We start from the raw sequence: 15,926 nt of genomic DNA, 5'->3' as shown, positions 1-15,926 counted from the left end.
TACTTCCAAATTACACAGGTAAAACTCAATCTCCCAAATTTTTTTTGTAAGTTTGTGCTTTCTAGATGCTTACCTTTGAGCAATTTAGATACGTAGCACTCTTCCCCTCCCAGTTCTGTCTTGCTGAAAGTGATTAGTAAAGTCATTGAAGGCAGTTAAAATTTGCTTTTTAACAAGTATTTTCTTTTCTCAGAGTTCTGAAGGAGATTCCCAAACTTTGACTGAAGTGGATCTCTTCATCTCTACTCAGAGGATTAAGGTTTTAAATGCAGACACACAGGTCAGTGACTAACAGATTTAAAATATAATTATGCAGAAATTCTTCGAGATAGAAAACTATTTATAATTGTCAAAAAAAAAACCCTTTCCATTAGATGTTTGGAAGCAAAAATGTTTACCTATGACACAGACAAACCTGTACTTTAGGATCATGGGCAAGTGCCAATTTTAGAAAGCATTGTTGGTTCATTTGAGGACGGGGAGCATTATACAGGAAATTTCCTTTGTAATAGTTGTTTGCTGCCCAGAAACCTTAAATATTTGACAAACTAAGTTACACTGGAATGAAGCAAGAGCTGAGTTAGAAATCACATAGCTGACCTTTCATGATTCTAGAATGTCTTTCATGACTTCTCGAAAGAATAATTCCGGTAAATCTAGTTTTATTAATGTTAGTATAAAATGATAAAAAATAATAATAGCTCACATTTACATAGCACTTTGAGGTCTCTAAAAAGGAATTTCTTCTCAGAAACCCTCTGGCAGTGCAAATATTTTTATCTCTGTTTTACAGCTTAGGAAGCTAAGGATAAAAGAGGATTTGTCCAGGGTCCTATAGCTGGGGACGGTGCAACTTTTTTTTTAATTCCAACACCAGAGATTCTCTGTTACGCTATTTCTCATTGGAACGATTGCTTAATGAGGATGTTAAATTGGTTTAGTCCCACTCTGATATACTGAAAAGAGCATTCCATTTGGAGCCAGAGGCCCGGGTTCAAGGCTGATCTGCTGCTCAATACTATATATAACCTCGAGTAAATGATATCACTTCTTCCAATTTTAGTTCCCTCATCACTGAAATGAAGAGATTGGACTGGGTGAATCTCCAAGGTCCATTCCAACTCTAAGTCCTGTGGTCTCTCTGCATTATAAGCTCATATTGACCAAGTAAAGGAAATTTAGTTCTGGGAAGGACCTTAGACACCTTGTAGTAAAGCTACTTCATTTTACAGAGGTGGGAACCAACAGCTAGCAAGTTGATGACAAAGCTAGGATCACCATTATCATCATCATCACCATCCACAACATCATAGTTATCATTTACATAGCACGTACTGTGTGCCAGGCACTGTGCTAAGTGCTCTACCGTTATTATCTCATTCTATTGTCACCACCCTGGGAGGTAGGCGCTATCATTCCTATTTTACAAATGATGAAACTGAGGCAGGCAGGTTAAGTGACTTGCTCGGGGTCACACAGCTAGTAATTGTCTGAGGCCAAATTTGAACTCACGTCCTCCCAATTCCAGGTCCCTTAATCTATCCAGTATGCCACCTCCCTGCAGATCTTATTTGTCAATTTGACATTGTACTGGTGGCAGCATTAGATTTAGGAATTTCTGAGTCTCTCCCAGAAAATCTCATTTTCAAGAAAAGATAATCAACTTTACTGAGGTTTTGTAAGAAGAATATCCTTTATTCAGACTATATATCCTGATTTGGGGGTCTGAAAATATGATCTGATTAAATCCTATGGTCTTAGAAGCCTGGATCAGGACCAGGGGCATTTTTTAAAGCTTTCAATAGATGTTTCACAATTAGCTGGGATTGAGACATTGAATACTAAGATTGTTTCAGGACACAGATATGTCATGTACCTACAAATCCAAAATGTTTCCCCAGTCAGTTGGTCCATTCTGACATTGCAATTTTTTTCTTCTCATGGTAGTTTTGGAAAGCTATCTTTGCAGAAAGTCAAAATCTACTTTATCAGCCAGGTATTAATTTTGTTTGCTATTAACTTAATAGGTAGGAGAAGCAAAGTTAGAAACCTTGTGGAACTGAAGAAGTGAGAAAAGTTAAAAACAACTCTCAAAAATATCTTATCAGTTCTGTTTAGGAACAGAACTAGGACTTTCAAACTTGCAGTCACACATGGAGGTTGTAACCAAACAAATCTCATTATATGATGTTTCTACTTTTTCCATCCTACGGATAATGTAGGTTGTCTTTTTCATTTTAATCATCTTCTGTTACTTTCCCCTGGGGCTTATGCTCTGATTTTCTGGTTGTCTACGCAATACCAAAACAACTGATCGAAAAATGAAAAATATGTTCAAATTGCTAGTTGGACGTACAATAGCAATACGGATACTTTGACTGTGTTGCTTTCTTTTTCTCTTCCCACCCCTCCCCTTTTTGGTGGAACTGATGGGTTTTGGCATTGTATGAAATAATCTATCTATTTTCTATTTGATTTAGTTTAGTGTTTGGAAATTGGGATGGTAAGCCTAGTAATTCTAGTTATTCCATTGAATTTACATAATTGAAAAAGAGATATTAGTCAGTGATAGTCTTTCTTCCACATGCACATTGTAGGGCAAATCTTTTGGAATTCTTTGCTTTTACCCGCTCCCTACCTGTATCATCTAGTCCAGAGGTGGGGAACCTGTAGCCTAGAGGCCACTTGTGGCCTTCTAGGTCCTTGGGTGCAGCCTTTTGACTGAGTCCAAGTTTTACAGAATAAATCCCTTTATTAAGGGGATTTGTTCTGTGAAATTCGGATTCAATCAGGGGCCACACTTGAGCACCTAGAGGGTCACATGTGGCCTTGAGGCTGCAGGTTTCCCCGCCACTGACCCAGTCATTGGTTAGTACTAAGGATTTCTTAATGTTGAAACCTTTTTCTCTTCTTTTTTTTTCTTTTAAGAGCATAGGCACTTTTCCTAGAGAGATCCCTCATGTCTTAGGAAAGAGCTGGGCTGGAATTTTTCCAGGGTTAAAAGCACAGATCTAGTTAGAGAAGTCCATTACCAGCTCCCCAAGGATTACCGTGAATTTGTTCCGGTGTCTCATCATCCATCTTCGCATCACAGATCTCTTGACACAATTATCCAAACACTTGTGTTGACAACTTTGTTTCACAGAGTCTGAATTTGGCTTTTACGTGAGGACTTACTGCCCCAGTTGGAGTTAAGAGTCTGGGTACATGTTAATGATAATAAATTAACACTTTTCTCTGTTTACCTTATTCCTTACAAACACATATTTTTATTCTCTTCTGAGCAGAACAGAGAAAAAATATATTTTATACCTGGTATGATAGGATATCCTGCTTTTGACTACAGACATTTATATATGTGTATATGTGTATATGCACACACATATATACATATACATACATATATGTTTATACATACATAGGTATATGCACACACATATGCACATATATTTTATATACTCCATTTTTCTGAACTGGATCGATTCATCCTTCCTAAGGCAGGTTGATGGTCTTCCGGAACTCGAGGTATCCACCCATCTTACCCTCCTCCTATAGGGAGGAATTACAGGCTTGCACCATCATGCCCGATACCCAGCATCCTGCTTTTGATTACTAACAGACTCAGGTTTTGTTTCTTTATCTGCCCACTGCAAACATCAGGAGCACATCGATTCTTTCATTTATTTAGTTAACTGGTGCTCTTTGGCTTTTGAGAATGCCAGGACAATTTTAAGAATGAAATTATTTTTTGTTTCTAGTGTAAGATGAGTGAATGACTGGAATCTTAACCCAGTATCTCTGCATCTAACTGGTTGAGGATAGAGGAACTGGAGGGTTAATGATTAGAGTTCCAAGTGGATCTCATGCTTGGCTTGCCTTTGATGCTCTGTTATGAGGGCTTACTCCCAGTGGACTTTTTTCACTCCAGAGCAAAAGAAGAATCATTGTTCTCCTTAATGGAATGAAAATGCTGATGGTGAAATTGATTCTCTTTTCAGGGGTGCTGTAAATAAAAGCTTCCCTGAGCAACCCTCCTCTCTCCACTTTCTCAGTGTAGGGGGTAAATTTCTTCCAAATAGCCTTATGTTCACCAATGTGCTTATATGTTTCTGACTGATCATATTTCTGAGAGGGTAAAGTGTTTTGACATAATTCCTAGCTTTTGATATTGCTTGACTGGTACAGCAGCTGGGGGTACCAGATTCATTGCTTTATAATGGTTTCCAATTCTATAAAACAGGTTTCTCTCCCTCTGTGTTCTATTGCTACAAGTCAGGCAGGGCTGTATATAATGAAGGCCTCTGGTGAGCATATAAGTGTGCGTGCGTGTGTGTGTGTATGTATACGATTAAAGAATTCCATCGTCCTCCTAAAAAGTGGGGAGGGAAGTTGTCTTCATTATAATTCAACTTTGAGAATAGATGTTTCCACTATTTTTCTCTGAGTCTTCTTCTCTCCTCCCCCTTGTGTGGTAAGGCACAATGACGGTGCCCTTCTAGACTATACAGTGGAGAATATTGAAAAGTGCCTTACCTTGCAGTGTTTGAGATTCTGCCAGGAAATTCCATTATAGAAGAGTTCCCTGCAGAGAGGAATTTTACCGAATCAAGGAGGAGAAAACCTGAAACTTTTTCAGCATTTGTTTTCATGCTTCATCTGCAATGAATGTTTTGCTCACCACTGAGCATTCAATTCCAGGGCTGAAGAAGTCACTAAGAGTATTTTTGGGGAATGACCATTTAGAAAATAAGCGGTGTCTGCTATGAACCAAGTGATTCAGAGAAAGTAGTCACAGGAGAATTCAGGGGATTGTTGAATAGAGGTCCCTCCCTCTCCACCAAACTGATGATTGTCTATTTTATGGAAGAAAGTTCCATAATGATCTTTGACAATCCATGGCATTGTCATTTATCTTTATGTTTAGGCAATGCTTCTGAATATTCCTTGTAATTCATTACTACCATAGCTTAAGTAAATCATGGGAAAATGGAAGGAAAATTGATCATGGCCCTTTTTATCATAATGCTTCCTAAATTTCAAAACAGATAAGTAACCTTTTCCATCTTTTCTATGCCTAAGAAGCCCTATTCCTTTAAGACTTGTCTCTGAAGTCCACTGTAGCCTGGTCTGTTTGAAGAATTATCTCCCATTTTCTATTGAAAGTTGTATGTCATGGTTTGCCCAGGCTTTCTGATTTTATCATGACAGTGTTATGCTGTTTTTCTGTTGTCCTCAGTAATCTATTTTGGATTTTGCTATTTGTGGTTTTATTTTTATTTTTAATTTTTTGACTGTTTAGATTTCATAGGAAATATTTTGTTTAACCAATTTCCTTCCTTTTCAGAGGTGCTCTTATGCCTTGAGAGAGGTGATTTTTTCCCCTTTTGCATCAAATACCACTCCACCCCATTCCTTTAAAATGATAAAAAAAACTTTAGAAACATAGTCACCTTAACCTCTAAGGATAAAACTATTAAGTAGTGCCTGATACTCTTTCCTTCATCTTTCATTTATCTTACCTGCTAGACCTCTGGCCTAATTCTGCTTCTAAAAAATCACAGAATTTCAGTCTGAAGTAAGCTCAAAGGCTAGTTAGTCCATGGAAAGAATCATCACTAAAAACATACTTGAAGAGTGGTTTGTCCAGCCGTTGCTTGAAGACCTCTGTAGCGAGTGAACTTTGCAGAATGAGTACCTCTACAGGTGCCATGCAATGGAATTTTCAGCTGAAGAGAGGGAAGAAAATACTTTCTAACATACCCAGTCATGCCTTTATTTACCACCCCAGTTGTCCTAGACCATCTCTAAATTATGGAAGAAAACAAGTCAATATAGAAAGAATGGCAGGTTTCCCCACATATAAATGAGAAATCAGTTTGATTGAAGTCCCCCTGTATTTACACTAATGTCTCACAGTCTCTATGTCTCCTACCCTGCTAATGTCAAAGGCTATCTGGTGAACAGGTGGGTGACTCTTTTAATGTTTATGTTTGCCATGGCCTCAGATGAAGGAGTATTGAAAAACTGACATTTAGCATTTCTTTTTGAAATAATCTCTAATCTCGAGTAACTAAAAACAAAACACTGTTGCAATGCTAGAACCTCAAATCAGCAGGGCAGATTGAGATCAGTTCAAAAGACAAACATGGAACTTCATGAGGTAGGAAGACCTTGGAGATCGCAGAAACATGTCGTGCGTCACCTATCCTTTTGTGGAAGGGGGACAGTGGCACTGGAAGAGAAGCTTATTAGTTGTTCAGAGCCATTGTGTGATGCTTCGTTGAGAAGGAGAATATTTTGGGGAGGAGACAGCAGACCATGATTTAATGGACAAAGTAACAAAAATAAAATCAAAGCAACAAAAGTAAAATGTCCTTAAGCCAAAAGAGTGGGGTAAGCTTCAGAAACCTCTATTGGGCCATTTTGTGTGGCCCATGCAGGTCAGCATTTTCCCCATACAATATCTAGTTTCTTTATGTTCTGTGAACAAAATGTTTTTATGGAAAATTTAGCACTGAACTTCATCCCCCTGTTCTCTGAAGGAAATTCTAGGCCACGCAATTGTTATACTCCGTGTGTGCATGCACAAGCTCACAGCCAGGGCTGCTTTTCAAGTACCAGCATAATGTGTTCTAATTGAAGATGGCTCTTTGAGTCTTAGAAATTGAAGGGTGCTTAGAGGGTCATCCCTCTGAGAGGAATGGGAGGTGGGATGGAAATCTTCTAGAATAGAAGCTGCTTTTTAAAAAATTTAATCTTGTCCCATAGCCAAGATAAAGCTCTTGCTCCCTGTAGATTCACATTTCTGCAGTTATGAAAGAACTCATGATCTCTTTGAACTTCAGCCAATGGCAGAGCTTGATGATTTTGGCCAACTCTAACATAACCAAGGATTTCACCTTGAATACTTTGTTCTACTATAATAAAATGCCAATGAAATCAGAATGTTTGGGGAATAGAATATTCTGTTAGGCCTGTCTGTATCTCCTAGGGTGTAATTCATGGAGGTATGGAAGGGAAGGTGTGTCAGAGTTTGGGGAGAGGTTAGACAAGGGACACTTAGAATACTACTTTTTTAAAAAAATAAATGCACATATTAATAGTTCCAGAAAATAATGTTTTTTTAAATCATTAATAGCATTTATTTTGTGATAAGGCAAATCCAATGTGTTAAAAGTGAAGTGTCAAAGCCTTAAGTAGACAGAAACACATAGGGGTCCAACTCTCAGATCTTGTCAAGGGTGGGGAGAAAGATAACAATAACTCACATTGTTATGTTGTTTTGAGATTTACAAAGCACTTTCTTCACAATAGTCCTGTTAAGTGGAGGTATAATTTCATCTATTTTACAGATGAGAAAATTGTCTTGCCCAGGATCATATAGCAAAGAAATCCTGGAGTCAAATGAAGAGAATTTTTTAAATGCCTTTTACTAGGTCTGATTCTGAACCCCTTAACTTTTCTGGTTAACTGAAGGTTTTAAGTAGGAAAGATTTTTTTTGTTTGTTTTAATTTTATCAAAGATTGTTCTAAAATGTACCAGTCCACTTTTCTAACTGAGAATAAAAGTATTGGGAATAATAAGAGCTAACACTTATATGGTGCTGTAAGGTACACAAAGGCACCTGAATGGAATGAGTTTTCATAGTATAGGAGATAGAGGGGATTGGTCTAAGTATGTATGAATTCCAGACCAAAGTTTGGAAATTGGTTATTACTGTTGGTTTTTAAAAATATATCACCAATATTGAGGTATATTCTTGTGCTTTGCTTGGTTTTCTTTAGACTACCCTGGGAAAGTCTTCTTTATTGAAAATTCTGGTTAATGGAGGTTATGTTGAATTTTTCATCTTGGTGGATATTTTTACAGTTGTTTTTTACCATGTTTTTGGAATGCTGCCTCATAACCTTGTATATGTATTGCTATTGCTATGATGTTTGTACCTATTTATGTTCCTTGTGGGCATCTTCACTATCAGCAAATTTTACTCTTCGAAGAAAGAAATAGAGCCACTTTGGCTTACCTATGTGCCTTCTTCCTGCATACCTGAATATCTTCAGTCCTGTTGTCTGGCCTGGAGGGAGTCAGGTAAAGGCAGTGAGCAGGTAAGCATATTTAAAAACTATGTGTATGGATGTCCCAAGGACTTGTATACAGTATGTATTTTTGCTTCTTCCATTGTTGAGATCATCTTGTGAAAAGTACTAGCACTAATAAATATGTAGGTAATGGTCTCAAGAGGCATTGAGAGGTGACCCAGTAGGCATAGTTACACAGTTCAGAGATGCTTCTTGATTTGGCTTCCCTTCTCCATTGGTAGGAAACCATGATGGATCATGCTTTGCGTACTATATCCTACATTGCCGACATTGGGAATATTGTTGTGTTAATGGCGAGACGTCGGATGCCCAGATCGGCTTCTCAAGACTGTATTGAGACCACACCTGGTGCCCAGGAAGGGAAGAAACAATACAAGATGATCTGCCATGTCTTTGAGTCAGAGGATGTAAGTAAATTACTTGTTAATTGGTATGAAAGAAGCAGCATCATGTAATGCAGAGGTATCCAACATGCAGGCCATTGGCCACATTTCTACTGCCAACACTCCCAAGTGTGGCTGAAGCAGATTAACATGTAATCAGGAAATATTGAAGAAAATAAATAAAATATAATAGAACAGAGATATGTTATTGTTTTCAGTCATGTCTGACTCCTCATGACCCCATTTGGGGTTTTCTTGGCAAAGATGCTAAAATGGTTTGCTATTTCCTGCTCTAGCTCATTTTATAAGTGAGGAAACTGAGGAAACAGGGTTAAATGACTTGCCCAGGGTCACACAGCTAATAAGTGTCTGAGGCTGGATTTGAACTCATGTCTTCCTCTCCAGAACAGAGATAATATGTGGCTAATATGTTGTTTTCCAAATCAATATTCTGCTTCAAGGGATCCTTTTTGTTCAGTTTAGTGGCCCCATTTCTATTTGAGTGTGTAGTGGACAGAGACAGCTTAGAATCAGGAAACTCTGAGTTCATTCCCACATCAGATAGCTATGCCACCCTGTCCTTAGGTTCTTTACCTGTAAAATGGGGCATAATAAAAGCACATAGCTCATAAAAATTTTATGTGGATCAAATTCTAATTAAAGTGCTGTATAAATGACAGTGACTATTATCATTATTATTTTTGATGTAACTGTAGCTGTATTTTTCTCCACTTCATGTTGGGAAGTTAGAATTATTCAGATGAAAACATTCAGAACTCTGGAAATGATGTATTATGTATAAATCCAATATAAAATTATTGTAAGATTCAATGGAAAGTCTTGGAGTCCCAAATTTTTCTATTAGGCCTTAGGTCAAAAACATATATCCATATGTATATATCCATATAGTCCCTCTAAGTTGATAATAATCCTTAGAACTCTCTGGCCCTTTTCTGCCACTCTGGCCTGTGCTATAGGAGTGCCACACAGGAGTAAGGGCCATTTAATATCTTGATTTGTTTCATCAGTGGCCAAATGTTATGCAATAGTTTTTTTAAGCTCAAAGAGACCTTAGAGATCATTTAGTCCAACCTGTGTTTTTTTAAACAAATGAAGAAACTAAGGCCCTCTGAGGCTAAATGATTTGTCCAAAGTCACTCAGCTTGTCAGTGGTTAGAGTGGGACCCAAATTTTCTGACTCTCAGTCTGGTGCTGTTTTTCACTATACCATGTGTTCTTTAAGAATTGAATCACATTATAAATTAACTGAACTTTCTGTTTAAATAAATCCTATTGTGTATCATTTTTAGAGCAAATAATTCCCTCCTAAATTTTCTAAATTGTCTTTCACATAAAAGTATCTTTTAAAAATAGGTATCAAGTTTGCTTAAACCTATGCATTCTTGCATCTGAAAGAGTGTTTGGCAGTGTTTTCACATATGCTGTTTGCCTTTCTACTTCACAACACTCTGGGCAACTTCATTTGGGCATATTTAACTTCATTAAAGTTTAAAAAAATAACCGTATATGATCAGGCCGCCTCTCCATCTTTTGAATACTCAACTATGATGTTAAAGTCATCATTAGTAAAGTTAGATTACATGGGAAGGGAAAAGAGTCCAAGGAGCCAATCTAGGAACATAATACTGTGGCCCCCTGTTTCTCTAATCACCCATCCAGCTGACTTGAATCTCAGCAGAAGGCAAACTCCAGCAAAGAGCCTGAGTGAGCACTAGAAAACTGGTCATTCAGGTCTTTTGGCGAGTTCATGGGAGCCCATTTTCTTGGTTTTTGTTTTGAGAACCTAACAAGATTACTAGGCTTGAGATGCTCTGGTTGCTTGTGCCAAGTTTAATTAAATATACCTATGCACATATATTCATGGAAATCTGGAAACCCGGGAAAGACATTCTTGTGTAAAGAGGATTTGTGGGTATCTTAGAGACCAGTAACAGTGGAACTAAGTCTTGTGTTTCCACTTTGTAAGTAATTTTAATAAGCAGCATTGGAAACTTTATTTGGGAAAGAAAATCTTAGCATTGATGGACATGGGCCAGATCAAGGTTTCTTATGTCCCACCTGAGTTTTTCCACCCCTTCCCTGCCACCCCTAGGAAGATGAAATGGATCTATTTGAAGCAATAATATCAATGGGAAATTAAATTATTCAATTCAAGTCTTTCCTTAGAATCAGATTTAGAAATTTGTTAAGAAGGGGCAGCTAGGTGGCGCAGTAAGTAGAGCACCGGCCCTGGAGTCAGGAGGACCTGAGTTCAAAGGTGGCCTCAGACACTTGACACATGTACTAGCTGTGTGACCTTCAGCAAGTCACTTAACCTCAATTGCCATGCCAACCCCCCCAAAAGAAATAATTAGAAATTTGTTAGGATTGCTAGGGATAGAATGTATTAAATGGGAGGAAACATGGTAAAGTATGAGCAAAGACAATCCAAAGTTGGAGATGAAGAGCAATGAAACAAAAGAGAGAAGAGAAACTATTGGGGAAATAGACTTTGCTACTCTTGTCTCTCAATTTAATGGTACTTTCCCCTTGGGGATTCTTCAGTATTATTGCTTTCTAAGGGAACTTTGAATCTAAAATCAGACTAAGTCAATCTACAAACATTTATTAAGTACTTACTATGTGTCAAGTACTGTGCTAAATGCTAGGAGTAAAAAGAAAAAAAAAGTATAAACAGTCCTTGCCCTCAAGAGCTTACATACTAAAAGGGAAAACAGCATATGACAGAACATGCAAGATAAGTACAAAGTAGTTGGAAGGAAAAATCAGAGGGAATGCCATGGCTTCTATCTCCATCATCCAATGGAAACTTCTTTCTTGAAGGTCATCATTAACCTCTTAACTGAGAAATCCAGTGGCCATATTTTTCATCCTCAATCACACTCTTGAGCACCCACTTTCTTTTGTTCGTTCTCTCCTTCCTCGGCTTTATGACACCCTACTATCCTGATTTTCTTTCCACAAAGCTGATCTGACCATCTGTTTCTCTTACTGGTTGTATTAGCAACCACACTAGCACACAGAGTGGGCTGCTAGCACAGTTTCTTAATCTGCTTTTATAAAGGGAAGACAGCTTCAAAGAGCTTAATAATCTTACTTTAATTAAACAATGCAGAAAGATAAAGTAACCAAGAAAGGCTAACATCATCTACCAGTTCAGGGGAGAAGGTCAGCACCCTGAAAGTAGAGAAAATCAATTCCCAACAAGCAGAGTGGTCCAATAGACAGGGCTCCCACTGTCTAGTGATCATAGCACACAGTTTAGCGTAATTCCCATATAGCTCAACAAAATAACAGAAGTATTTACGTACATCACCAGACGGAGAGAGCACTGTCATCTAGGTTCACATAGCCAGGGGGGCCCTTAATAACGGCTACCCAGAGTCTCATCTAGGAATCAAAAATACCTCAGGCAAAGCATTCTTCCCATGAGCAAGTCCCCAAGGCAAAATACCAATCTCCCAGAATATATATAGTTTCCAAACAAAGAGGCAGCAGCTCATTGGCTCAGTGCCAAAAAGTGTGAAAGCCTATGTGACTCAGTACCTGATTGGCAAGGCGAACTACCTGGGAACAGGAGATTGTTATGGCCATGGATCCTGGGAAACTAAACTCCAAGAAATAATAACTAAAATCCACTTTGCTTACACTTACACCAGCTTTTCTTTCTCTTCATCCAGCAATTGTGAGTGTTCCCCAAGCTTTGCTCCTCTCTATAATCTTTACTTTTTCTACCTCCTTGGGAACTCTCTATTCTCTTTATTTCAACCATTACCTCTGTTATTGATTTCCTATATTTTCAGTCTTCAATATTTTCCCTCTAAAGTCATGTATTTATTATGTAGATATCGTGCACATATCTATGTGTGTATATGTACATACACGCAAACATATGCATGCACACATATATACATACATTCTTTTAGCTCCCCGATTAGAATGAAAACTGCTTGGGGGCAGGAACTGCTTTCACTTTTTCTTTGTATCCCCAGCACTTAGTACAGTCCCTGGCACATGGTAAGTACTTTGTCTTATTGACAAAACAATTTGATTGACTTCTTGTGCAAGCTTTACTACTTTATTTCTAATTAGCTACAGAGCATTTATGCTTCCTTCCTTCCTCAAACTCAATATATCTAAAACCAAACTCATCATCTATTCCCTGCAAAGACCTCCCTTCCCCCAAACGTTCCTTTTTCTATCTTCTTTGTCTCTATCAGTGGTAGGTAACACCGTTCTCTAAGTCATTGGGTCTTGAACACTTGGGGTCACATTAGACCCTTTATTCTCCTTCCCTTCTGCCAGTCTTGAACCCTGGGAGTCATATTTGACCCTTTATTCTCCTTCCCTTTTACCAGTCTTGAACCCTGGGGGTCATATTTGACCTTTTATGCTCCTTCCCTTGTATCTAGTTAATTACAATTAATCATATCGATTTAATAATTTTTTTTCCTTTTAAAGGCTCTTTGCATTTGTCCTTCCCTCTCTACTCCTGTTGCTACCACCTTAATCTAGACTCATATTTCTTCATGCTTGAATGACTTCAAGCTGGTCTTTCAAAATCCAAGCTTTCGTCCTCTAAAATATATTATGTGATAGTGTAAGTATCCTTCCAAAAATACCACTTTCATTATGATACTTCCCTATTCAAAAACCTTCACTGGCTTCCTATTTCCTGCCTCATAAGCTCTAAACTCCTTTATTGGGTTTCAAAGATTATTATAATTAGGTTCAATCTCCTCTTTGTTTACCCAGGACTTCTTTGCTCAATTATTACCATTTTGCCTTTTCCCATATTTCTGAGTCTGAATATAAGAGAAGATAAAAGGGCTAGAGGAATGTTTCTCTGTTCTCTAAAGAAACAAGGAGAAAGCGGCGTTCCTTGAAAGAATGGGAGAAGTTTAAAATGAACACAAGGAGGAAAAATAATCTAAAGATGCAGAGGGGAATCTAAATCTGTATCAGGAGGTTGGAAGGAGAAAGGCCAGGATGTAGGGAAGGACAAGAAGAACAGCCAGTGAAATTTATAAAAGGTTCCAACCTTCTAGTCCTATAGAGGGTAAAAAAATGGACCTTCAAGATTCATCTTTGTGAGTTCAATGTAGTGATGATGAAGAGCTGTGGGTTCTGCCAGGAAAGAGGTGCTTCTTGTAGCAGAGGGTAAACAGGGAGTTTCACAAAATAGGTGTAGGGTAGGAGTGGAGAACCTGCAGCCTCAAGGCCCCATGTGGCCTTCTAGGTCCTCAAGTGCAGCCCTTTGACTGAATCCAAACTTCACAGAACAAATCCCCTCAATAAAGGGTTTTATTCTGTAAAACTTGGATAGGGATCTAGAAGGCCACACATGGCCTCGAGGATGCAGGTTTCCCGGTCCTGGGTAGGGTTTCAGAATTGAAGGTAGGAATTTTTGTTTTCGGAGCAAGAACTACAAATGCCTCCCTTGGTTGGTGGCAGCGCAAAGTCCCTGGACATCAGCTGAAGGCTGCTGGGGAAGGCACTGTGTTTAGGGATACAAGTGGTAATAGAATAAAGTTAGGTGGGAAAATAACTCACTTCAGCCCTTATCTGGTGGCATAATTAAAAGATTATTTAATGTTTTACTTAATTAACTAATTATCACTCTTGTGAACTAGGTTCTAAACTGTAGTATTTATATGCTACTGAAGAACTGAATGTACTGTTAGCAGTCTCTAAATTCCATGCCCTCTTAATTCAGCTCTGAGTTACTGCTCTGTTAAATTTAAAGTCATAAACCCTGTAAATCAAATATTATCCAAGCCAAGAGAGGCAGTGTGGTTCAGTGGAAATGGCCCTGATACGTAACCTCTCTGGGCCTCAGAAGATTCCCCATCTGTGATATAAGGAGTCCATACTAAATTACCACTAAGGATCCTTTCAGCTCTTAATCTGTGATCTTATGATACCTCATTTTATAGATGGAGAAAATAAAGTCCAGATAGGTTTAAGGGACTTTCTTAAAGTTACATAGGTAATAAATAAGTGAAAGAGTTGGGATCTGAACCTAGGCGTTCCAACTCCAAATTCAGCCTGGCTTATGAAACATAGTAATTATTCCGCAGGCCCCTGGAACTTAGTAGAACTGCCTCATTTTCCTGGATGGATGAAATAATGCCCTGAAGCAGTTGATGGTCATTTCTGTAAGTCTCCAATTTGAAACAAATTTGAGAATCCTGATACCGTCAACTGCCAATTATCCACGCTAACTGAAGCAACCAGATAATCCAAAACAATTTATATTTTGATTTGAAATGCATTAGATATGTGATTTTTTTGGAGGAGGGTGAATTTGCTTGGGATCACACTGAAATTAATCCGCATTCCCCCAGCATACACAGATTGATAGCAAGAGGAGAAAATAGAAGCATGGTATTTAGCAGTAAAAAATCAGTTTGATAATGAAAATTTGCAGCAAATAATTGAGACTTGACTATTATTCATTTGAAATATCCTTCCCTAAAACAATGTATTTTTCAAATAATCACTCCTGGCAATTTATTTTTGATCTGTCTCCCCCTAGGTAACTCTTTGTTCTCAGGTTTCCTATGCGCTACCAGCACAAGCCTAGCTCCATTCCCAGGTAGAGCAGGCCCATAGGTACATTTTAAGATACATCAGGTTTTTACTTGTTGAGTCAGTTTTCAGTTGTTTGATTCTTTATGACCCTATTTGGGGTTTTCTTGGCAAGGATACTAGAGTCGTTTGCCATTTCCTTTTCCAGCTCTTTTTATAGCCAAGGAAACTGAGGCAAGCAGGGTTAAGTGACTTTCCCAGGGTCCTACAGCTAGTAAGTTTGAGGTTGGATTTGAACTCAGGAAGATGAATCTTCTTGACTCCCGGCCTGGTACTCTATTGCACCATCTAGCCTGAATTGTCTATTTTTGGGTTAAGACTATTGTAAAATGTTAGTAGTATTAGTGGAAGAAGAAGGAAGGAACATGCTGTGTTCAATTATTGATCCTCATGAATTCATCCAAACCCTGGAAAGGGGGACTCTGAAGGAATGGGACTGAGGGCATCCGTGATGGGTGTGAAGGGTCTGGAACCAGGGAATGAGGGACAGGCCCAGGCCCATGGGTCCCTATAGAATATGTTGAGGTTGGGGTTGGTTGTGGTGATATGGAGGTTCTGGACTCCATGATGGTGAGAAAGAGCCTTCATGCTAAGAAACAGACTTCCTCCACCTTGGTTTTTAGCATGGGTCAACTCAGGTAACCCTTTTCCTCAGCCCCATGCTTCTCATTTACTGGTACTATACTGACACCTTGTGGCCATGAAAGTCAACATGTGCTGTATGTGAAGCACCTGAAACTGCCCTTTCCAGAAAAGCGGAGGTGGTGCCACATAATGATGTGCTTTTGCCTGAGGATCTCAGATCTTTTCTTCATTATAATTAAAAAGGCC

The 15,926-nt window shown here is 38.5% G+C and overlaps 1 protein-coding gene across 1 annotated transcript in view; it reads left to right on the top strand.

Moving 5' to 3' along the window:
• The window catches only part of APBA2 (amyloid beta precursor protein binding family A member 2), a 208,120-nt gene that overhangs the window by 137,535 nt on the left and 54,659 nt on the right, over positions 1-15,926 (top strand). The window contains exons 7-8 of the mRNA XM_036736849.1: positions 194-280; positions 8,322-8,507. Of these exons, the coding sequence (XP_036592744.1) occupies positions 194-280; positions 8,322-8,507 (273 nt within the window). The remainder of the gene's footprint in view (positions 1-193; positions 281-8,321; positions 8,508-15,926) is intronic.

Source organism: Trichosurus vulpecula, chromosome 8, assembly GCF_011100635.1.
Source record: "Trichosurus vulpecula isolate mTriVul1 chromosome 8, mTriVul1.pri, whole genome shotgun sequence".
NCBI classification, from domain to species: Eukaryota; Metazoa; Chordata; class Mammalia; order Diprotodontia; family Phalangeridae; genus Trichosurus; species Trichosurus vulpecula.
This window is presented reverse-complemented; position numbering and strand designations above follow the sequence as displayed.